Source organism: Typopeltis vanoorti, chromosome 3, assembly GCF_054136105.1.
Source record: "Typopeltis vanoorti isolate ZY-2024b chromosome 3, IOZ_Tvanoo_1.0, whole genome shotgun sequence".
NCBI lineage: Eukaryota > Metazoa > Arthropoda > Arachnida > Uropygi > Thelyphonidae > Typopeltis > Typopeltis vanoorti.
The window spans coordinates 56,421,686-56,445,666 of NC_143551.1; the positions used below are offsets into that span (position 1 = coordinate 56,421,686).

Genomic DNA, 23,981 nt, shown 5'->3' on the forward strand with positions numbered 1-23,981 from the left:
CGTATTTTTTTCCAATGTATCTGGGATCCCTGTTCATTGATGATGTAAGGCAGATGTTGCAGGGATTGAGCATCCTGAAATGCTGGTTTCCATCTCTCAGTTAGTAGAATTAAATTAGGTGAATATTTGAAAACATAGTGTTATAGATTAATTGGTGTCATTAAAGGATAAGAGTCAGACTTGCATAGTGAGTATGGTCATCTACATCAACTTTCAAGTGGTCTTGACCTTTTTTTTTTTTTTTTTTTTTTTTATGAAAATGCCAACTGTCAGGTGAATCCATACATAACCAGTGTATTGTCTCTTCCAGTTTCTGATGCTACACTCAATACTCACCTGCCAATCAGAACCTTGGGTTCTGATGATGATAATCCTTTATTTTCTAGTTTTGAAAAGGCATCATTTCTTCTGTAGTTACAATGGCTGTCTGTCCAGATTCCTTAATATCTTCATCATCCTGTGTATCTCTTATATCACCTCTTGTACCCTGATGCCAAGGTGGAAACAAAAGGTTATGCAGACCACTGTTAGATCAGGAATGGGAAACTTTATTCGCAAAAGAGTCACCCATACAGGATCTAACAGAATGTGCTTAACTGGATAAACATACTTGCCCCTTTTAGCAGTTAAACTTAAAATCACTGAGAAAATAATATCATATTAACATAGAAAGAATAACATAAGAGAAGAAGTATTAAATCTGAGATTTTATGCAATCTAAAACGATGTAATAGAAATAATGTAATTTGAATATATGTGAAAACTTAACCGTTAGAATTAAAACTGTGCATGCAAGAAGGTTAACACACTACCAACAAAAGGTCAAAGGTTGCAGAAATACCACAGTTATGACGCAATAACTGAGGCTGAAGAGTTCGTGGAAGACGTTCGGGGCACGCGTTCCTGAAAATACAAGACTCTGTAAGGTGGCAGAATGACATCACCCAGTCAGAACGAGGGGGGGGCTCCCATGTGTGAGTTTTGAAGTCGAAAAGAGGGTGCTGAGAAATGAAATAAATACGGCAGCACAGGTCAGAATCCCCCCCCCCCCCCATTTATTTCTCTGTTCCGGCTTTCTCATCGTGCTAAGACAGCGATGTCGAGTCTCTACGTTCCCATAGCTGATTAGCATGAGTCCCGGCAAGACGATGCACCAGACAATGGCAGATCCAAATCGAGGGCCATCGGCGAGAGCAAGCCGATGTTAGATAGCAAAGACGAGTGCCAGATTCATAGCGTGCATATGATTCCCACGTGGCAGCATATTGTAACAATAGTGAAATTCCACTAGAAGCGACAGATGAAAAGATCTCAATGCAGACCGTGCAGTGTAGATAAGTACTGTGAATTTCTTATATTACATTGTTTAGATATTTGTGAATGGAAGAAATTTAGATCCTTTCTGAAGGGAAGTGAACTCTGATGACTTAAGATAGTCAGGAACACTTGTAAATCTCATTGGGCTGTCTGTCTGAGAATCCTAGTATTGTGTGATTGCAGCCATTATTGTAATGGAACTGATATTAGAACTTATATGATCCAAGAACCTGAATAATGTTTTGTGCCAAATACGCCCCAGATAATATGTAATTAATGTAGTATTTGCTTAAATAATTCTTTAATTTAACAATAATTTGTATATTTAAAGTGAGAGAGTTGTGCGTGAAATTCTAAGCAATTCTTTATCTTAGTATTGCCATTAACATTGTGTTTTTCTTTGTAATCTGTAGTTGTAAAATAAACATGTTTTCTAATTTATACTTAGTGTGTTCTGAGCATGTTGACTGACTTCACCACTCATAAAAATATCAAACCTATGCATGTGGGGAATATCCAAAGGAAATTAAGAGTAAAGGGCTACGACTGCAAAGCTAAGGTATCCACAGCTCCCTGATCTAATTTAATATTATTGGTGACACTTGATATCTATGAACTTTCCCTAGGATAAGATATTTCTATCCTTAGACTTAGGCTGGCGCAGCAATTAATCAAACAAATTTGCCTAAGTTAAAAAGGGGACGTTTCACAGGAATCAAGTTAGTAGATAACCTTTGAAGCCCTATAGAGTGAATAAAATAGATAAATTATGAAGAGCAATGACGTAACACCACTTCACATCTTTTAATGTGTCTACTGTTTCATCTGTTTTATTTGACTCAAATAAACACTGACATATCCATGAGATATATATGATGATACATCTGGTTTGGCTACAGTTTAAGTGAACATCAAGACTTGCGATCATTCTCATAGGAAACATGTTTTCTTTATACAACCATACCCCAATGTAACTGATAGAGGCATGTGGAGTAAATTGTGCTGTAACAGGTTCTCCTGAGACAAAGAACTGACATTTTTAAATGACTAGAATATATTTTATAATTTTGAACTGACCAATTTGTTTAGTTTATCTTGCAGCATTCCAATATGCTCTGATGTTTTTTTTTTATAGAACAGAAAGTATGAGGGGGGGATTGAAATGATAATAAATGAGAATGACAGATTATTTAGTAATGGATTAATAATATATAGATCACTGAGCGATGTACAAAAGGATGTGAAAGAAGAACAGGGACAAAAACAAGCAGCAGAGGGTGTAAGGGGCATAAAGATTAAAAGGAGTAAAAATGATATTATATGGGGGATTCTATAATTAAGGATGTGAAAGGTGGTTGAGTCATTAAAGCATGTTATCCAGAATCAAAGATTAGGGATGTAACTGAGGCTGAAGTTGCAGAGGGATAAAGTGAGTGAAATTATTGTAGTTGTGGGAACGAATGATCCAGGTAGCAAAAGATTTTCTGTGAGACAGGATTTGAAAGATTTCATGATAGCAGTGAATGCAAAGAGCTAGAGTGGAAAGATCATGAGTATGCTACCAAGATTCAACAGGGATGAATTAAACAGAGGAGCGATTATAGAAAATGGAATGATATGAAGATTGTGTAAAAACTTTTGTAAAGAAATGAAACTGAATATTTATTTTATGACTGTCTGGGATGAGTTTGATTAAAGGAATAAATTTTTTAAGAGTGATGATTTGCACTTAAACAGTCTAACAGGTAAGCTTAGGCGTTGATGGTTATTCATGACTTATTTTTCACGGTATTAACAATACCACAAACACTTTTATCAACAAAGATGTTTTATTAACGCTAATATTTCGCTGATTTTCAACTCAGCATCATCAGAGCACAACACACATGTAAACGCGACAGTGAGCGAGTGAAACAATATAATTGTAAAAGACAAAAGATCTAAAGTCCTATTTTTGGCGCCCTCTAACGAAAAAAAAAAAAAAGTTATTCAGGAGTTTTTCTTAGGATAACCGTCTCCCAAATTTTTGGCAAATTAATATCGTTGTCACGCCATCGTTTAAGGAAGGCTAACTGGTATGCCGCGACAACGATATTAATTTGCCAAAAATTTGGGAGACGGTTATCCTAAGAAAAACTCCTGGATAACTTTTTTTTTTTTTTTTTGTTAGAGGGCACCAAAAATATAGGACTTTAGATCTTTTGTCTTTTGCAGTTATATTGTTTCACTCACTCACTGTTGCGTTTACATGTGTGTTGTGCTCTGATGATGCTGAGTTGAAAATCAGCGAAATATTAGCGTTAATAAAACATCTTTGTTGATAAAAGTGTTTGTGGTGTTGTTAATACCGTGAAAAATAAGTCATGCACTTAAACAGATTTGATGCATGGCAATTAGAACATGCTGCACTAGCAATCATAGCTATTGCATCTCTTTTTTTTTACTGTTTTAGTATTGGAAACTTTAACTATAGTTGGTTCCATAAAAAATCACAGAATACAAAGAACATTACCTAAACTTAAATTTCTTTAAATGATTGATAAAGGATAGGGTAAATAGTCAAAAACAGGGAAATGGGATTTGCTAGGGAGGCAGGTGATAGAGTCAGCTGTCAATAATACTAAGGTCAGTAATTGCTGTGAATATGGGATTAAATGTTCTCAGAAAATAAATTGTATCCAGAGTGGGCTAATTCACACACAGGGAGGTTATGGGAGGAAGGGGATGTTGCAGTTTATGTATACTAATGCCAGAAGTATTCGGAATAAGTGTGAAGAATTTTTGGCATTAGATAGTACGACTTGGCCAAAAATTATAGGAATTAGTGAGACTTGGTTAGCTAAGAATGATATAGTTATACAGATAAAATGTAAGCAATACAGTATTTTTAGGCAGGACAAAGAGGACAGAATGGTGAGAGGGGTTTGGCTAGTGATAGACCATCGCTTCAAGATGGCAGGTATGCAGAGGCAGTTCATTTGAGGCTATTTGGTGTGAGATAGGGATCAACAGGATGAAATATGTAATTGGTTTCTGCTATAACCCAGGGTGGGGGGGGGGGAGTATATGAGAGAATGTAGATTGCATGCATTTGCAAATTAGCATGGTGAGTGAAGGTCAAGTAATTATTATGAGGGATTTTAACTATGGCGACATAGATTGGGAGAAGGAATGGTCACAAGGAAGAAAGAAAATGTAGTTTATACAGTTGTCAAGAGATAATTACCTGAGACAGCATGTAATGGAATGGAAGGGACAAGAGGTTTGAGAGTGTTGGATCTGGTCATAGCATCGGAGAACATATCAGTAACCAATTTAGTCACTTTGTCTCTTGGAGAATCACTTGGAGAAAGTGATCATGTAGTCTTGACCTGGGAAATTGTAAAAAGTGCTGAATTTTCTATTAAGAAGGAGTGTATGTGTGAATTACAAGGCTGGCAATTATGACAATCTGAGAAGTCAGCTTTCAGCAGTGCTATAGCATGAGAATTTGAAGGGGGAGAGATGTTGATGGTGTGTGGGAGATTGTGAAAGGGTGTTTAAGGAAAGCAGTATCAGATCGGTATATCCAGAGTCAGGAAAAGAAATCAAATAGGAGTACGATGGATGAATAATATTATTAAGTAACAGCTGCAGATCAAGAAAAGGTTCTGGAGGAAGTATAAAGAAAAAGGTGATCAGTATACTCATGAGCCAGTACAAGGTACAGGGATGGAGGGTGACCTGTATGGTAAGGAAGGCCAAAGCTGATTATGAGAGAAAGCTAGCTGATGAGTCCAGAAGAAATCCTAAAGAGTTCTTTCACTATGTAGCAAGTAAAAGGAGGAATAACTATAGAAGGATGACTTGAAAAAGTGTTGATGGTAGGGAAGTAATAGAAGCAAATCAAATAGTTGAGTTACTTAGTGATCGTTTTGCAAAAGTGTACTATCTTGGTTGTGATATTGCAATGCCGAATGTGTCTCTGACTGATGAAGATCTAGAGATAAAAGAAATAGAGGTGCTAAGTATATTACAGAACCTTAATGCTAACATTGCCATAGAGTTAGATGGCATATTGGCGAATGTGTTTTGAAAATGTACAAGAGAATTAGCATGTCCTGTGACCAAGCTGTTTAATTTATGCCTCAGTTCTGGTCAAGTTACAATAGAGTGGAAAGAGGGGAAAATAATTCCACTGCATAAGGGAAGTTCATAGACAAAAGTAACATATTATAGGCCAGTCAGTATATCGGGAGTGGTGGTTAAGGTTTTGGAGAAATTGATAAAAATTAGAATTCAGGACTTGGTGGATAGAAATGATACTTTATTAGGGGCAGCATGATTTTGTAAAGGATAGGGCTTGCCTTAGTAACTTATTTACTTTCTGTAATAAAGTAACATTGGAGTTGGATAAAGGAAATTATTACTCGGTGATACCGCTGGACTGAAAGGTATTTGACAGGATTCCACGTGGAACTCTGTTACATAAATTGGAGCAAATGGGAATGGATTCAAAGCTGTGATTTGGATTAGAGGAGTGGTTGATGTTCAGATATCAAAGAGTGGTTTTTGGAGGAGCTGAATCCAGGAAAAGGCAGGTGACTGGTGATATACCTCAATGCTCAGTACTTGATTCTCTGTTGTTTAATTTGTACATTAATGATATTGGAAATAATTTGACAGGAAATATCCACTTGTTTGCTAATGATTCAAAATTGGGAAGAGCAATAGTCAATGATGGTGATTTAGATATCTTGCAGGATGACTTAAATATGCTGGCATATGGACAAAGGTAAATAGCTGTTAGTTTAGCATGACTAAGTGTAAGGTGATGCACTGCGAGAGGATGAGATCACATTGTATATACTATATTAATGGAATTGAACTACAAGAAGTTGATGAGGCAAGGGACTTGGGAGTTATTGTGGACAGAGAACTTTAGAGGGTATATCGCAAAGGTTGCTAAAAGAGCACATCAAATTTCATGGTTGTTGAGGAACACAGTGACAAGCAGGGATAGGAAAGTTATGGTACCACTTTATAATGCATTAATATGGCCACATCTGAACTGTTGTGCACAAATCTGGTCACTTGGATTTTTCTTGGTGATGAAGAAGTGGTGTAGACCAGCGCTTCCCAAACTGTGGACTGCGGCTCCCTGTATATTTCTCTCAACTGCAAATGGCACCATGTATGGTTTGTAAGTGTTTGTGCATGTAAGTTTTGCTAAATTTTAACTTTTTATAATAGATTTGTGCATATTTTATGGAATATGATAAAATAGACTAGTCTACATAAATTTTATGGGGGGGGGGCATGAAATAATGAAAACAAATTTAAAATGTTTTAAGACTAAGTAGATTTTTTTTAATCTTAAAAGAAACTTATTTAATTTTTATTATTTCTATTTTGTTCTTTTTTATATTTTAATGGAAAAAATCACACATTAGTGTTGGTTCACAAATTTTGCTTCTTGCTTATTTCAGTGATTAATGAATATTAGTAAATATATGCCTATTCATATAAGTTTCATTTCACAGATATTGATAAGAAACACAAAAAAGAACAAGCGCAAAATCTTGAATATAAATACAATAAATATTACAATAATATGTCTATATTACGATTTTGTTTTCGATGGGGGCCGTGAAATATTTTAATTTTCCCAAAGGGGGCCTTGGTATCCATAAGTTTGGGAAGCACTGGTGTAGACAATCCAGAGGCAAGTGACAAAGATTGTTGAAAGTCTGTGGAATGTTTCCCATGAGGAAAGATTGAAGGTCTTGAGCTTCAAAAACTAGCTGATAGGCATAAGACAGGAGATACAATAGAAACATATAAGTTATTCAAGGGTTTTATAGGATTGATACTGATAACTTTTTTCTGTACAGTGCAGGAAGGTAGAGAACAAAGGGTCATCCCTGGAAATTATGTAAGAGTATGGTTAACAAAGGTGTTAAGACTAGATTTTTTGCTTTCAGGGTGGTGAATGTGTGGAATGCATTGCCAGAAGTGGTCGTGAGTGCTTCATCTGTGAATGAATTTAAGAAGTATGATATGCATTGTGTGAATAATGGTTAGTTTGTCAATGTAGAGTTTCCCATGTTGAGTCTTCTGACTCCATGGAGACACTATAATAAGAATGATAACAACAATATAATAATAATAATTTGCTACTTCTGTTTTGGAACCACCTTTATGTAATGGAACTATCTTACTCCCGTCCACTTCCTTGGAACCTTACCATAGGTGAGACTTAGATTAAACAAATTAGTTAGAGGCACTACCAATTCACTTGTGCATTCCGGTTGCCCACGAACTGACATTACCATCCAGGCTTATTGCTGTATTCACATCGATATTTTTTAATATACCGAGTACCTCCAGTTCATCTACCTTAATTCTCACATCAGTAACTGCAGTCACCACCTGGATGATATACCCTTGCAAAGTGATCGCTTAGTAACTGAACTATTTTTTTTTTTGCTTCTGTCACTTTCCTACCATCAGCACTGAGTAAGGTTATCTTTCCATAATCATTCTTTTTGTTACTTGCTATCTAGCAAAAAAACTCTTTTGGATTTACTTTGGCCTTGCAGATATAACCCCCAGGATCTCCTGGAGAAAAACCACCATGCTCCACCATAGCCAATTCAAAAAAGAAAGACTGAATTTAGAATCTGCAGTGACACTCAGAAATTAACTGAATTTAAATAAATTCAGTTGCATAAAACTTCCCAAAATTTGGGAAACATTAATTATCAGAAATTCCACCTTACATCCTAGACCATCTACAAATGCCCATAGAGGGTGCACCATCATCTAGTTAGGACTTTAGAGTCACCCACATGTTTCACTTATGACTATATTGTATTTGAGTGTGTTGTCACAAAAGTTATTTGTACTCCTTGAAGATGTCTCAGTGACTGAGATGAAATATTGGAAGTATTAAAATTAGTTTTAATCTTAGATTTTTTAAACTCACACACACACACACCATTCTCTACATGATGAACACTTCTCACACTCTTGTTTACTTTTTAAGATGGCCTCTAGTTCTTGTCCCTTCTCATTATTCTATCGTTTGAAAAATCTCTCCTCTCTCCATTCAGTAAATACCTAAGCAACTTATATATCACAATCATATCACCTTTGCATTTTCTGTTTAAAATCTTTGCAAATTATATGTTTTCAATATGTCCTAATAGCTAACATTCCACAGTCTTGAAATATTTTTCACGACTGTGAATGTTAGAATGTGGAATTCAAGATTTTGTGGAATGAAAACCATCTCTGCATCCTCTCCAGAGTTTTGATCTTCTTCCTCCAGATCTGAGCTCAATAATTTAGTGTGGTCTGATGAGGGTATTATACATGGAACTACTATCACTTCATCTCTGCTGAAAACAATGTCTTTCTTAGTATTCTACAATCCTCTGATTTCTCTTTACTGCCTCTAACATGTATACACAACAGTTTTCAAGCCAATTTTAACTTATGGATCTGAGAGGTGGGGTCAGAAGTAAAACACTTGACCAACGACTAGAGACTGCAGATATGAGAGTCCTGAGAAAGATTAGAGGCGTGAACAGATGGCATCAATGGCAATATCATATTAAAAACGAGGAAATTAGGAAGACATTGTCAGCATCCGAAATGCGTTAGCACAGCTAATCTGACGTGGTATGGACACTTAAACAGAATGGGAGAGGAAAGATTAGCAAAACAAGTGTTTTCTGCCAAGTTGGCAGAAAAACGACCCAGAGTAAGACCAAGATATAGGTATATTGATATGATAAAAAGTGCCTTAGAAGATAGAAATATAAGATCTGATAATGTTGGCATCTTGACAGGTAACAGATTGAATTGGAGGAGAATTATAGATAGGAAGGAAGTTAGTAATGATGTAAGTTTTTAATACTATCATATCCTGTACACCCCTAGAGGGTATATATCAGGAATTTGATATTGATGATGAACATGTATCTCAAACTTTTTTATTTCTATTTCAGTATGGTTTCATAAATAGATTAAGCATCCTCCCATCCATGGATTCCAAAGTTCAAAACCTTATATTCATGATGATACCCATCATTTGTTCACCTTTTTAGCTTACTCGTATCATCCTGAAGAGCCCTTTACATTGGCATTATATCAAGTAATCCTTTGCATCATCCAAGCTGAATATTTCCTGTGGTCCTGTAATTTTGTCACTGGATGATGACATTGATGATATAATTTGTCCTTACCTCTTTGCCAAAATTCCTGGATGCAAAGATTTTATGTGATAACAATATATATCTGTTAAAATAAAATAAAAGAAAATAAAAATATATATCTGTGTAGCTCAGTGGATGTGGCGTTTGCCAACCACCGCGCTTGGCCGCACGAAGGAAGACTTGGTTTCGAGTCTAGTCGGCGACTAGAGGAAATTTTTCTAAGCCTTTTTTCGACCGGTTCCCGAGTTAGTCGATCTCTGGCACGGGCAAGCAGGTTTTTCCTCCCGGAAACTCGGGTTTTTCGTCCTGTAAACTCAAGAAAATCGACCGAAGAACCCACATTATTTCAGACATTAAATATATTGTGTTAGGGTTAGGGACCACGAGATGGCGGCACATTTGAGCCATCTCTCTTCACTGAGTACCGCTTAATTAGTGATAGCCTTGGGCCATCTATCTCTGATTGGTACCAGTGGAGATTGAACTGCCCACTCAGTCTCCAAAAGTTAGATAGGGCTAAATGGCCTCGCCTACTCCCCATATACGGGGAATAAAAAGGCGTTAGATGATTTTTTTTTTTTTTTTTATCTGCGTATTGCAACCACATGTAAAAATGATGTCACAATTGCCATTTTTCAGGAAATTGAATTTACATTATTATCTCTAAAATTCAAACATGAAACACAGTTGTTTTAGGAATATGTGATATGCTTCACAACTTAACTTCACTAATAGCATGCTGGAGAGACCAATAGTACTGGTTCCAAACTTCTGCACAGGAACATTTATTATATGATTTTTTGACTTCTGATTTTTTTAACAGTCTCATTATAGTATACAATGTTTGGTCAATGTCCCAAATTTGCTAGATCATCCTTATTCATTCATTATTCAGGCAGACACTCACTAAACTTGGACCATGAGAAGGTGAGGCATAGACATGTTAACTTTGCATGTTTTTTTACAGCTGCTAACTTGAAAAGTTTCTATTTTAATTTATTTAGTACTGAATTCAGTAATGAGGCTGAGATAATATTAGGTTTAAAAATTGAAATTTGAATATTAGGTGTGCAAAACCAAATGCATATGTATATGGAAGTATTGAAAACTAGTAATATAATGCTGTAATCCACAAAGAAAGAACAAAAATTAAAAAAAAAAAAAAAAAAGACAAGGAACAGAAATTTACTTTATACTATTACATGGGCTGACAGCAGTAATCAAAGCTGAAATACAAGTTACAAGCTTGTTGTGAGGCTTAGTTCAAGAGTAAAGGAGAGTAGATGATGTTCAGTAATCGCTATGCACATGAGATTATCTAGGGTCATTGGGTGCCTAATGCATATTAGTTGATCCTTATGACTAAAGACTGTGAGCAATGTATTTGCTTTTATTTTCTTGAAAATCAATTCTGGTGACCTTTTCAATATATGGGACTGCTTTTGTTATATGGTATGTAATATCTAGGGAATGGAAAAAATCAGTTTATATACCTTTATTGAAGAAAGGTGATGTAAGAGAGTGTAAAAATTACAGAACTATAGCACTGATTTCTCATGCAAGTAAAGTCTTACTTAAGATCGTTCAGAAAAGACTGGTCCCATTCATGAAGAGAGAAATGCCAGATGAACAGGCAGGATTTCAAAAAGGCAGAAGAACAAGAGATCAAATCACCAGTGTGAGATGGATAATAGAAAGAGCACAGGAATATCAAAAGAATGTCTACCTTTGTTTCCTTGACTATAGCAAGGCTTTTGACTCTGTAGATCATGTGTGGAATGTGTCAAGAACAATGGGAGTACCAGAGCATTTCATTATCCTTCTGAGGAATCTTTATTATGAACAAGAAGCTACTGTTCGAACAGATCTTGGAGACACTGAGTATTTCACAATAGGTAAAGGAGTGTGACAAGGATGCATTTTATCTCCATACCTGTTTAACTTGTACAGCGAATACATTTTAAGAATGGCAGGGCTGGAGGAGCCTTCAGTTGGAATTAAAATTGGTGGAAGAAATATTAATAATTTGAGGTATGCAGATGATACCACCTTGCTAGCAGAATGCAAAGAATATTTGGAGGAACTTATTATGAAAGTTAAAGAAGAAAGTGCTAAATATGTTTTAAACTTAACCTCAAAAAGACAAAAGTTATGGCAACATGTGAACTTAATGATTTTGAAGTAGATGGTGAGAAAATGGAAGCAGTTAACACTTTTGTGCTCCTAGGATCCCAAATTGATCAAGATGGTTATTGTACTGAAGAAGTTAGAAGAAGATTATTACTCAGAAAGAAAGCAATGACAAATTTAAGCAAGATCTTTAAAGATAAACATATTAGCCTCACAACAAAAATCAGAATCGTGAAAGCAATGGTATTCCCTGTGGTACTGTATGGATGTGAAAGTTGAACCCTGAGAAAGAGTGAAAGAAGGAAGATAGATGCATTTGAATTATGGGTTTGGAGACACTTACTAAGAATACCATGGACTGCAAAGCAAACCAATAAAATCAGTGATAGACATAATAAAGCCAGATTGCTCCCTCGAAGCTATGATCATCAAGCAAAATTTGGCATACTTCGGACATATTATGCAAGTAAATGACAGCTTGGAGAAGATGATGATGCTTGCTAAAGTTGATGGAAGCAGCCAAGAATTAGATGGGTGGATGGAGTTAAAGAAGCAGCTAGAATGTGCTTGGAAATTCTGAAAGATATGGCCAGGGACAGATCTGAATGGAGAATGTATGTTCATAGAATCACTAGGAGTCAAAAACGACTCGATGGAACATAACAACGACAATGTAATATCTCAGTTGTGGGGTTTTTGCTTTGTGGTTTGATGTGACCAGTCAGGAATTGGAATATTGCAAAAAATCATAGTGATATTCTATTAGTCTAGATTTCGAAGAACAGATAGTGGATTCAGTGCAGCTGGTTTCTTGCCCATGAATGACAATATTCTAGTTTAATGTTTCAGTAAATTTTGTAATTTATTATTAATGGGGGAAGACGATTTTGCAATTGAAATGTTGAAAGGTGTGTTTGATGATTTTTATGGATGTTATGTATATATGGAAACTTAAAAACTATCTTTTTTTTTTTTTTTTTTTGAAATCTTTAAGATATGATTTCATGGTTGGTTGATAAGTATTTGTATTCATTAATAAATTGCATTAATATCGCTTTTTATAGAGAAAGGATGGGGATACTTAAGGGTCAGCTGGGTAACTAGGCAGAGACCTTCTATTAGCCTTTTAATGGATATGGAGAATTGACCAGGGCTTCTGACCTTATGTCCATTCCTCACCATCTTATGGTGCATCCTCTTAAGTATCTATCTGGATACTGATACCAGGGGTGTTACTCGATTAAACAGTGGTCCTGTTGTTTTTGTTCCGGGAAACTTCGAAACTTTTCATTCAGGACAAACAGCAAAAAGTCAGCTACTGGAATAAATCTCAATAAAATGTCAGAAAAATTATTATCCTTCTTTGTTTGGTAACACCTATTATGTTGATCTGGTATGTATCCAATTCTTCTGCTGCTCCCATTTCTTTTCTATTGACACCATCAACATAAGCATCAATAGAAAAGAAATGGGAGAGTAGCAGAAGAATTGGATACATACCAGATCAACATAATAGGTGTTACCAAACAAAGAAGGATAATAATTTTCTAACCAAGAATTATAAAATATTATGTTCAGGCAATAGCAATCAGATAAAAGGAGTAACTGTATTCAACACAAAATATGAGGATAATCTTGAATGGCAAATATCAAAATGAGGAACTGAACAAGACTTTTTGTGCCTACACACCCACAGAAAGTTATACTAAGGAAGAAGTAGAAGCATTTTTTGAGGTATTAGAGAAGGCAGCTGGCACAATGAAAAAAGGTAAAATTAGTCTTTGTTGGTGATCTAAAGCAGAATCAGAGATGATTAACAGTCATGTAGAAATATTTTGGGAAAACATGGAGAAAACAGCAAAGATAACAACTGTGGTAAGTACCTGGATTTCTGTTCAAGACATTGACTGTTGTTACGAACACCATGTTCAGAAAAATGTGCACATATTCACATGGAGAGAAGATCCAAGAAAAAAAAAAGTCTCATTGACTATGCTATTGTTCATAAGTGATGTTTTCCTAGTGGTTCGGATACAAAGGATTCTAAATTGGAAATGATCACCATTTAGTTTTGAGCAGGATAAAAATTTTTATTGAAAAGAAGAGTGTGCAAGAAAGTTTTAAAATGAATCTAAATTCAGCAGCTTTTAGAGGTGTGAATATGAATATTCAAGAAAAAAATGTAAGAGATTGAAAACAAGAAGCAAACCATGGAGATTCATTGGCTTAACACTGAAGAAAACATTGATTCAGTCAGAGAGGCATGTGGTGAGGTTTCTGCAAGGATAGAAAAATCAGAATCTAATACCTCAAGTATGGATTGCATTCCTGATTGCATGCCTATTGAGTGTTTTTTCAACTCTGTGCTGTCATAGATTGTTTCATTCAGCAATTTAAGAATTAAAATTCTTAAAAATGAAGCACTGTGATTTCAACATAGAAACTTTTCATTGGTTCTTGCAGCTATTGGGTTGTTTTGATACCTGTTAGCTATCAAATATAATGCATATAGCATTTGCAGATTACCAGAAAACCTTTAATAGTTATAAGGAACAAACTGTGGACCGTACTCAAGAAAAACTAACACATCCCAAATCAGTTGCTTGCAGCAATAGCTAACAGGTATCAAAACAACCCAACAGCTGCAAGACCCAATGAAAAGTTTCAGAATGGAAATCAATAAACAGAGGAGTCTGTCAAGGATGTCCAATGTTCCCACTTTTATTTAATATCTCATCATCATATCATGACATGTACCCTCAAGGGGAGGGGAGAGTACAGGCTATTATGATAGTACTACATGAAGAACTTACATCATTACCAACTTTCCAAATCAGTCGGTTATCTGTGAAGACTCCAACATTATTAGATCTTATATTTCTGTCTTATGAAGCACTTTTTATTCCTCTGGGTCTTTTTCCTGTCAACCTGGCAAAGAACACTTATTTTGCTAATCTTTCTTCTCTCATTCTGTTTAAGTGATCATACCATCTGAGATTAGCTCTACTAACACATTCCTGGATGCTAACAATGTCAAGTTCTTTTCTAATATCCTTGTTTTTAATATGATATTGATGTCATCTGTTCATGCTGCCTAATTTTTTTCAGGACTCTCATATCTGTGGTCTCTAGTCTTTGGTCGAGCATTTTATTTCTAACCCAGCTCCCAGATCCATAAGTTAAAATTGGTTTGAACACTGTCTTATATACAGCTAATTTAGTGTTCTGACTAATTTCTCTCTTATTCCATATAAATTTATTCAGTTGACTTCCTACCATAATGGCTTTGTTGATTCTGTTGTTTAATTTCCATATTTAATTTACCATCTTCACTAAAAGTTGTACCTAAGTAGCTGAAATGTTGTATTTGTTCTATAGGTTCTCCATTCACAATGCAGTTGATATTTTCAATGTTTCTGTCCATTTTCATTGTCTTTGTTCTTTGTCTTTTTAATGCTGATTTTCATACCAAATTTAGGACAGCAGTTATTCAATTTAGTCAGGTAATCTTGCAGACTTGTAGCGGATTTATTTAGAAGTATAACATCATCCACATAAAGTAAAGAGCTGAGATTAACATCTCCAAGTTGGATATCAGGTTTAATACTGCTTTCCTTCATAATGTGATCCATATTGTTGTACTTCCTTTAGTTTTAACTACTGACTTTCAACTCAAATAAAGACTGAGTGCTTGATATAATATCCCATTCACACTATATAAGTGTAGCGTTTTTGATTAGCTTTTCTCTTGGCACCTTGCCATATACCTTTTTCAGGTCTACAAAACTTGTCTTTGTTTTATTCCTATGATTTCTCAATTATTTGTCATAAAATGAAAATCCGATCCTGACAGACTCCATTTTGCTTAAATCCAGCTTGTACTTCACCAAACGTCCCTTCTTCCACAAACCTTCTCAATCATTTCTCAAGTATACTTGTATAAATCTTACCAGGAACACTTCTTCTTCTTCTTCTGCAGCTTCTCCCACTTAAGTGGGGTCACTGTTTGTAATGAGTCTCTTCCACACCTTCCTGTCTTGGGCTGTCACCACATCCAAGTTCTTCGTCTTCAAGTCCTCTTCTACCAGCTCCCTCCATCTCTTCTTTGGCCTCCCACGCTTCCGCCTTCCTTGCACATCCATCTGCATGACTCTTCTTCCCACATATTCGTCCTCCCTCCTCATCACATGACCAAACCATCTCAACCTTGCCTCCTGTATTTTCGCTCCTAAGTTCGTAACTTTCACTGTTCCCCTGACATAGTCATTTCTCAGACGATCCTTTCTGGTCACACCACACATCCACCTAAGCATTCTCATCTCTGCTACTTCCATCCTGCTGATATTATTTTTCCTCAGGGCCACAGTTTCTATAGCATATGTCATAGCTGGCCTCACTACTGTCCTATAAATTTTGCCTTTCAGATTGATCGGCACCCTCTTATCACATAACACTCTAGCCATCTCCCTCCAGTTCCTCCAACCCGCTTGTATCCTGCATCCCACTTCCTTCTCAGCTCCTCCATCTTCTTCCACTGTTGAACCTAAGTATCTAAAGTCTCTCACCTTCCTGATGACATTTCCTTCCATCTCCAGATCTGTCTCCTGGCCGCCGCCCACTGCGCAACACATATGCTCTGTCTTACTTCTGCTCAGTCTCATACCTCTCTCTTCAAGTACTTTTCTCCATCTTTCCAGTTTAGTTCCCGCGTCTTCTCTTAAATCTGCACACAGCAAGATGTCATCTACATTCAACATTGTCCAAGGCGCATCTTCTCTCACCTCCTCTGTTACCACCTCCATCACAATATTAAACAGAAATGGACTTAATGCTGACCTGCAAGCCAACTGTTACTTGAAAACTTTCTGTCTGTCCCAAACAGGTCCGAACACTTGTCTTCACATTTCTGTACATTTCCTGCACCAACCTGACATATTTCTCCGGCACCTTCTTCTTCCTCAGACACCTCCAGACTTCTTGCCTTGGCACTCTATCGTATGCTTTCTCCAGACCAATAAATACCAGATGTAGCTCCCTTTGTTTCTCTCGATATTTTTCCATCATCTGCCGTAACCCAAAGATAGCATCTGTTGTTGATCTACCAGGCATGAAACCAAATTGTTCCTTTGCAATCTCCACCTCCTTCCTCAATCTACCATCAAGAACGCTTTCTAGGATCTTCATTGTGTGGGACATCAACTTTATTCCTCTGTAATTTTTACAGTCTTGTGCAACCCCTTTACCCTTGTAAATGGGGACAAGAGTACTCTCCCTCCATTCCTCAGGTATATTTTCCTGTTGGCAAACTTTCATGAACAGGTCCCACAGCAGGTCAATTCCCTCTCCCCCAGTGCCTTCCATGCCTCCATTGGAATTCTGTCGGGGCCCACCGATTTTCCATTCCTTATCCTCTTCATGACCTCCGTCACTTCCACTCTACTGATGTTCTGCACCATCCCCTCAGAAGGCTGCCCATCTCCTCTGAGAGTCCTTGCATTTTCCCCATTCAAAAGTCCCTGAAAGTATATTTTCCATCTGTTTCTTATGTCCACATCCTTCCATAATACTCTTTCTTCAGCATCTTTGATCTGCCTCACATGTAAGATGTCCTTTGCTGCTTTATGTCTACATTTCGCTAGTTGATAAATTTTTCTCTGTCCTTCGTTTGTTTCTAATTGATCATACAGATCTTGATATGCCATGGCCTTCGTTTGTTCCACAACTCTCTTGGCTTCTTGCTTTCTCTCTTTGTACACCTCTCTGTCCTCTTCCACTCTCGACTCATCCCACTTCTGCTTTGCCTTCCTCTTAGCTGTCACTGCCACTTGTACATCATTATTCCACCACGAATCCTCCTTCTGCTCTCTAATCTTTCCAGATGTCTCACCAAGCACCTCGATTGCACAGCTCAGGATTACTTTTGAATTATGTTTCCACCAATCCTGTACACTTTCCAGTCCATCTGAAATCCTCTCTAACACCCTCTCCCTAAAACGATTCCTCACACTCTCCTCTTTTAAGCGAAACCACTTAATTGTCTTCATTCCACGGCATCTAGAAGTTCTTATCTTCGATCTTATTTGAAAGTCTGCGCACAGCAGTCGGTGTTGTTGTGCTACTTGATCTGTTGGAACACAAGGAACACTCATTAGGGAAATACCTCTCAATTCTCACATTGTTATATTTCCTTTTTATATATGGGTACAATGAGAGCTCTACTCCAATCATCTGGAATTTCTCCCTCTGTCCAGTCCATCTGAACTGTGCAGTGCAGCCACTATAAGACTTTTATACCTCCATACTTGAGCATTTCTGGTTGAATATCATCTACTTCAGCTGCCTTTCCACATTTCAGGCTTTTGATGGATATTTGTATTTCAAGTATATACAGGGTGTTCGGGATAAATTTGACAGTTTCGTAAGGAAAAAGAAAATCTTCTTTGTATCTATTAAATTTAATGAATTTACAAAAAAACATTACAGGCAGAGTTAATTACAATACTATCAACAAGATTTACTCAAAATAACCACCATTAGCATCGATCACAGCTTCAATTCTGCTTCGGAACCTCGAACAAGCTGATGCTACGGTCTCCCTGGGAAGGGCCGCAAAAACTGTTTTAATTTTATCCATTAACTGGGCTTTTGTATTACTGGAAGTGCGATTGGTGTCTTTTTCAACTGCACCCCATACAAAATAATCCATGGGGTTAAGGTCTGGGGAGTTTGGAGGCCAAACATTTGGACTGGTGAAGTCGTAGAAATTTTCAGACAACCATTTTTGACTTTTCCCAGAGGTGTGGCAAGGGGCCGAATCCTGCTGCCATACATACGGCCTACCATTGGCTACCCTTGTTATCCAGGGCTTGACTACAGTTAGCAACTCCACGAACAAAGCCCGAATTCCAATGCCAGGGTTCTTCAACACCTGTTCCTGCAGATTTGCGAGGAATTCTGCTGTACGAACGCAATCAGATCGTCTGCTAGGGATCTTTCTTCTTGCTACATCCTCGTAGTCACCATTGCAAGTCTCTAGTTCATGCCTGATTGTTTTTACTGTATTCAGGGAGCATTGGGCAGCAGTCGTAATATCCTTATTTTGATGGCGGGCACGAATCATCATGATACAAGTTATTCTCTTCCATGATTCAGGTGGGTTCCAGCTATCCATCCTTTCTGACATCTTGTATATGAATGAAGAAGGGTCCAAACTTTTAAATGAAGAGAAGTGTGTGTTAATACATGTAACTTACGGAAAAATATAATTAATTATAAATATGTCAAATTTATCCCGAACACCCTGTATATGTATTCCTGATTGCATGCCTATTGAGTGTTTTTTAACTCTGTGTTGTCATAGATTGTTTCATTCAGCAATTTTTCGAAATAATTACTCCGTACATCAAGGGTTTATTTTTATCCAGTTGTTGGAAGTTTTTACACTTGTTATGCTATAAATTAAAGATACCAAGAAATTATATACTTAGTTTAATCCTTTATCCAAGTGTAAGCAAACAAAGTTTGCTCCTGAAGTATTTTCAGGACTGGGGCAACTCGTATAAGAAAGTTAAGACTTCACATCAATTTCCTTATTATCCCATAATGCAAAGCACATCTCCTTGCAGACATGTATAATGCTATGCATTATGGGGGAGGGCTCGCTACCCAGACCGGTTTCGACCTTTATTGAGGTCTCTTCAGTGGGAGCCATATCTGGAGGTGATACTAAGGTTGAAGTAATGCAGAAGTCATAGTTTCATATATGAGTTGCCAAAAGGTGTCACACCTTATTATTAAATTACTCTGGATTAGAGAAAAGTTGTTGGAAGTTTTTCTTGGAAAAAAGCATTTAGAATATGCTGTTCAGAACATTCCATAAAATAATTTGCTAGAATATGGAAACTGGAGAACTCCTAGTTCCTTCTGTCTGCTTGTATAACATGTTTTAATAACTAAAGTAATCTGAATTTCTGGCAAGTTCGTATAATTTTACAATATCAGGAGGAAAATCATTCCATAGCAACTCTGTCATATATCAGCCAGTAGGATGCTTGTGATGAGTGAAATTACATCAAAATTGATTAAAAGATAGATCTCTAGGTTGTAAAGATAATCATGTGTTATTTTATTCTTAAAATTTTTTGTATTTTTAACAAATAAATAACTATTTTCCTAACATAAGTTTCTTTACTGTATAATAATTTTATCTTTCTGTTGTGTGCTTCTTTATTTAAGTAAATTCCCATTCCTGAATATTCCCACTGATTTTCCTCTTAAAAACTATTCAGATTATAAATTTAAAAAAAATTCATGCTTATTGAATGATCTGAACCCCATGATATGTGATTATTATAACATACCTAATTAATAATTATGTTATAGTTTTTATAAAATGTTTTTATTCAGGTTTTATATATTTTTATTTTGTTTTTAAATTTTAGGAGACTATTTGTAAATTCTAAAATTTGTTTTAGGCTTTAGCCCAGAATCTAGCTAGGCTTGGAAGCCATGGAGAAACATCTATTTTACCCGATCTGTGTACTAGTCATCAGCATCAATTACAGCTAATGCTTCGTAACCACCATTGCTTATGTGATATACGCAAAAGATGTGTAAAAGCCAAAGAGGAACTTTCTGCTAACCTTCATTCTCGTCTAAGGTAAGATTTAAAATTTACTGATAGTAACTCTGTTGAATTTATAATTTTTCTTTCTAAGCTCCATGGTATCATCTGTAGAAAGCATTGTTATTTACCAAAGAAGTTATTTCTATAAGATGAACACAAAAGAAATTTTTCTGTCCATGCCACATAGAAAGTGAACTAGGGGGTTAACCCTGGAAGTTGTGTAAGAGTGTAGTTAGTCTGTGGACTAGATTTTTTTCTTGTAGAGTGGCAGATGCCAGAATTAATTGGGAATGCCCTGATAGTGAATGACTTCAAGGTGAGGTATGATAGGTATTGTGTGTATAAAGGTTAATGTAGGTCTCACATGAGAAGTTTTCAGATTCCATGGAGATACCCGTATAATAATAATAAGAATTATATTTATGATTTTATGAAATTGTTTATGCAGACGGTTTCCTGAGTATGCTGGAATTTCATTAGTCATCACCTGCCCATTTATATGTTTCTGTAGTATCCACATTTGACTCTCACTACACCAACTTGTAGAAATTAGTTTGCTGTAGTGGATTTCCTTCAACATAGTATTGTGACTGTGGGGCTTTAGGCGGGAATTTTTAATTACTGAACAAATGAGGATGGACAGTTTGGGAATTAGCTTCCAAAATTGTATTCCACCAAAAACTAAATTCATGTACTATATGCAACACTCATAATGGCCAGCAATTGGCTAGTTCAATGTGGAAGAGAGTTGTTATAATAACATGCAGAAAGTTATATATTTTGTTTTATAATTAGCAGTACTGTGTAATTTATGTTAGATTATGTTATATGATATTTTTGACTGAGGAGGTGGCTGAGTTGATGTGTATTAACTGAAACTCTGTTAATAGTAATGTTATAATGCAGCTGATGTCATTAAAGCATAACCAGATTGTGAGTCACTGTTTAAGATGTCATCATAATCAGGAAATTCAGTATAAGGGATTTTGTGAAATAAAGTGTGTGGGCAACATACTATCATGAGAGGTTTATAGGGTTCACAACACGTTAAAGTGATAACATTAGAACATAATGTTACTTTAGTTTTTTTGAATGATTCAGAGGCTAGTTTATGCCACTACAACAGTCCAATTGGATGAGTTCCATAATTTCTTCCTCTTTTCAGTGAAGAGATTATTGATTTCAGTCTCCTCATCCAAACATCTGCTCTGAATTTAAAAACGAAATAATCCTTACTGGATGAGCCCCCCCCTCCCAATCTCTCCAATGCCAATCCATGATCTCTATTCAAGCCCTAGTTTTCTAACCCATCTCTCAGATCCATAACTTAAAACTGGCTTGAACATTGTCTTGTATACTGCTAAGTTAGTGTTTTGGCTAATTTCTCTCTTATTTCATTTCATTTATTCAACTTTCTCCCAACCATACCTACTTTGCTTATTCTGTTGTCTATTTCTAAATTGAATTTGCAATCTTCACTAAAAACTGTGCTAAATAGCTGAAATATTTTACTTGTTCTATAGGCCTTCCATTCAGAATGTAGCTGAAGTTTTTTTGTTCTTGATTATTTTCATAGTTTTGAACTTTTTTTTTTTTCATGTCAAATTTGTTACAGCTGTTATTCAATTTAGTTAGCGAATCTTGGAAACCTACACTGGATGTTTTTAGGAGTACAATATCAACTGCATAAAGCAAAGAGCCAAATTTGACATCTCCAATTTTTTTTATCAGCTTTAATGTGCTTTCTTTCCTAATGTGATCCATTATAGATGATGAATAAGAGTGGAAACAATGTGCATCCTTGTCTTTATATCTGATTTTACATCAAACCATCTTTCTGCATTTCCTTCACTTCTAACCACTGACTTACAACTTGAATATAGACTGTATATTGTTCTTTAGAATGTTCCATTTATCCCATATAACTGTAATGTTCTGAAAAGCTTTTCTCTGAGCACCTTGTTGTATGCTTTTTCCAGATTTACTAAACTTATCCTACAGATCCTTGTCATATTCCCATGATTACTCAACTATTTGTCTTAAAATAGTTGAGAATCTTGAAAATCTGATTTTAACAAACTCTATTTGGCATGAACCCAGCTTGTTCTCTAAGTTTCTCTTTTACAATTTTTCTCAACCTCTTTTCAAGTATGCTTGCACAAATCTTACTTGGAACACTTAGTAGAGAAATCCCTCTGTAATTCCCATCCACTTTATTCTGTTTTTATAGATGGGAACTATGAGAGCTCTATTCCAATTATCTGGAATTTGAACTTCTGACCATGCCCTCTGAATTATGTAGTGCAGCCACTGCAAAACTTTTATACCTCAATATTTAAGTATTTTCAGTCAGATATCATCTACTCCTGCTATCTTTCCACATTTCATGTTTCTGATAGTTTTTTCCTACCTCAAATATTAATATGTACTTCTGTTTGCACATTCCTCTTGAAAATTTTCTACTGCTCTGTTACTGCTTGTTTTATTTAACAGTTTTTCAAAGTAATTACTCCACAATTCATAGTCATTTTCCATGTCACTTTTATCATCTGTGATTCCTTTAACAATACATTTTCCTCCATTTCTAAGCTATTTCAGTAGCTTCCAGAACACTTTGCAACCTCCTGATATTCTTACCAAAGTTTTCCGATGACTTCTATTAGCTCCTCTTACACATAGCATAGCTATCTTACATTTTTCTTGGTATCCTTTTAGGGAATCCGCCAACTTATTTGCTATTAATTTTTAGTATGCTTTGTTATTTTCCCTGATTGCTTTTTTAACTTGTATCTACTTTGGCATTTTTATTTTTCTATTTTTGGAAACAACTTCACCATACACCTCCCTAGTCGAATCAATTAATGTTTTTTTCATAGTTGGCCACTGAGATTCCAAGGTTTTGTTCTTAGTTTTGAACCGTATTGTGGTCACATAATGGTCAAAACAAATAACTGGGAGGAAATCTCCATATCACCTTTATGGCAGGCAGAGAACCGACTGGGTTTCTGACCTAATGTCCAGTCCTCACCTTCATGTGGTATATGTCATTGCTTTTATTTCTTTGTGTTCATATTTAGCACAAATTTATCACAGCTTTCTGTTAGTTTATTAACTATATATTGCAGATCCTCTTCATTCCGAGCGATTAGTACTGTGTCCTCTGCATATCTGAGGTTATTTATATTTCTTGCACAACTCTTTATAAGAAGATCCCAAACAGAATTGGGATAATACACATCCTCATCAGATTCTTTTAATATCTATCCATTTTGGAAGCATATTGTTCATCTTTATTTCAGATTATTGCTTCCAGTATATGTTATTTATTATTCTTAAATCTTTTGAAATCCATACCAATGTTTTCTTAGATTCCTGTAAGTTTATCATGAGAGACAGTATCAAATGTTTTTCATAAAAATAAACATTTTTTGTATAGTTGTTTATATTGAGTTGGTTATTCATTTTCTTTCCTGTAAGTTCTTTTATCTTGTTGTGTTTTGCAAAATCATGGTGACTAAGTCTTTAGTTTTATGACACTTGTCATTCAGCCATATTTCCTTTGTTTCTTGCATTTCTGAGTTATTTCTTTATTTAATTTCCTATAAGTAAATATAGAAAATTAAGAAAGAAATATTTTTATCTCTCTCTCTCTTTTTCTTGTTTAAATTACCTTCATAATTTCATCAGTCATCTATTCTTTACTTTTT

General features: G+C 35.8%; 1 protein-coding gene across 4 annotated transcripts in view; it reads left to right on the forward strand.

Annotated features, from left to right (window-relative positions):
- LOC150108169 (RB1-inducible coiled-coil protein 1-like) overlaps nt 1-23,981 on the forward strand; it is a 611,254-nt gene that overhangs the window by 188,791 nt on the left and 398,482 nt on the right. For all 4 annotated transcript variants that reach the window (XM_090390625.1, XM_090390624.1, XM_090390626.1 and 1 more), the window contains exon 10: nt 20,123-20,307. In XM_090390625.1, the coding sequence (XP_090246751.1) occupies nt 20,123-20,307 (185 nt within the window). The remainder of the gene's footprint in view (nt 1-20,122; nt 20,308-23,981) is intronic.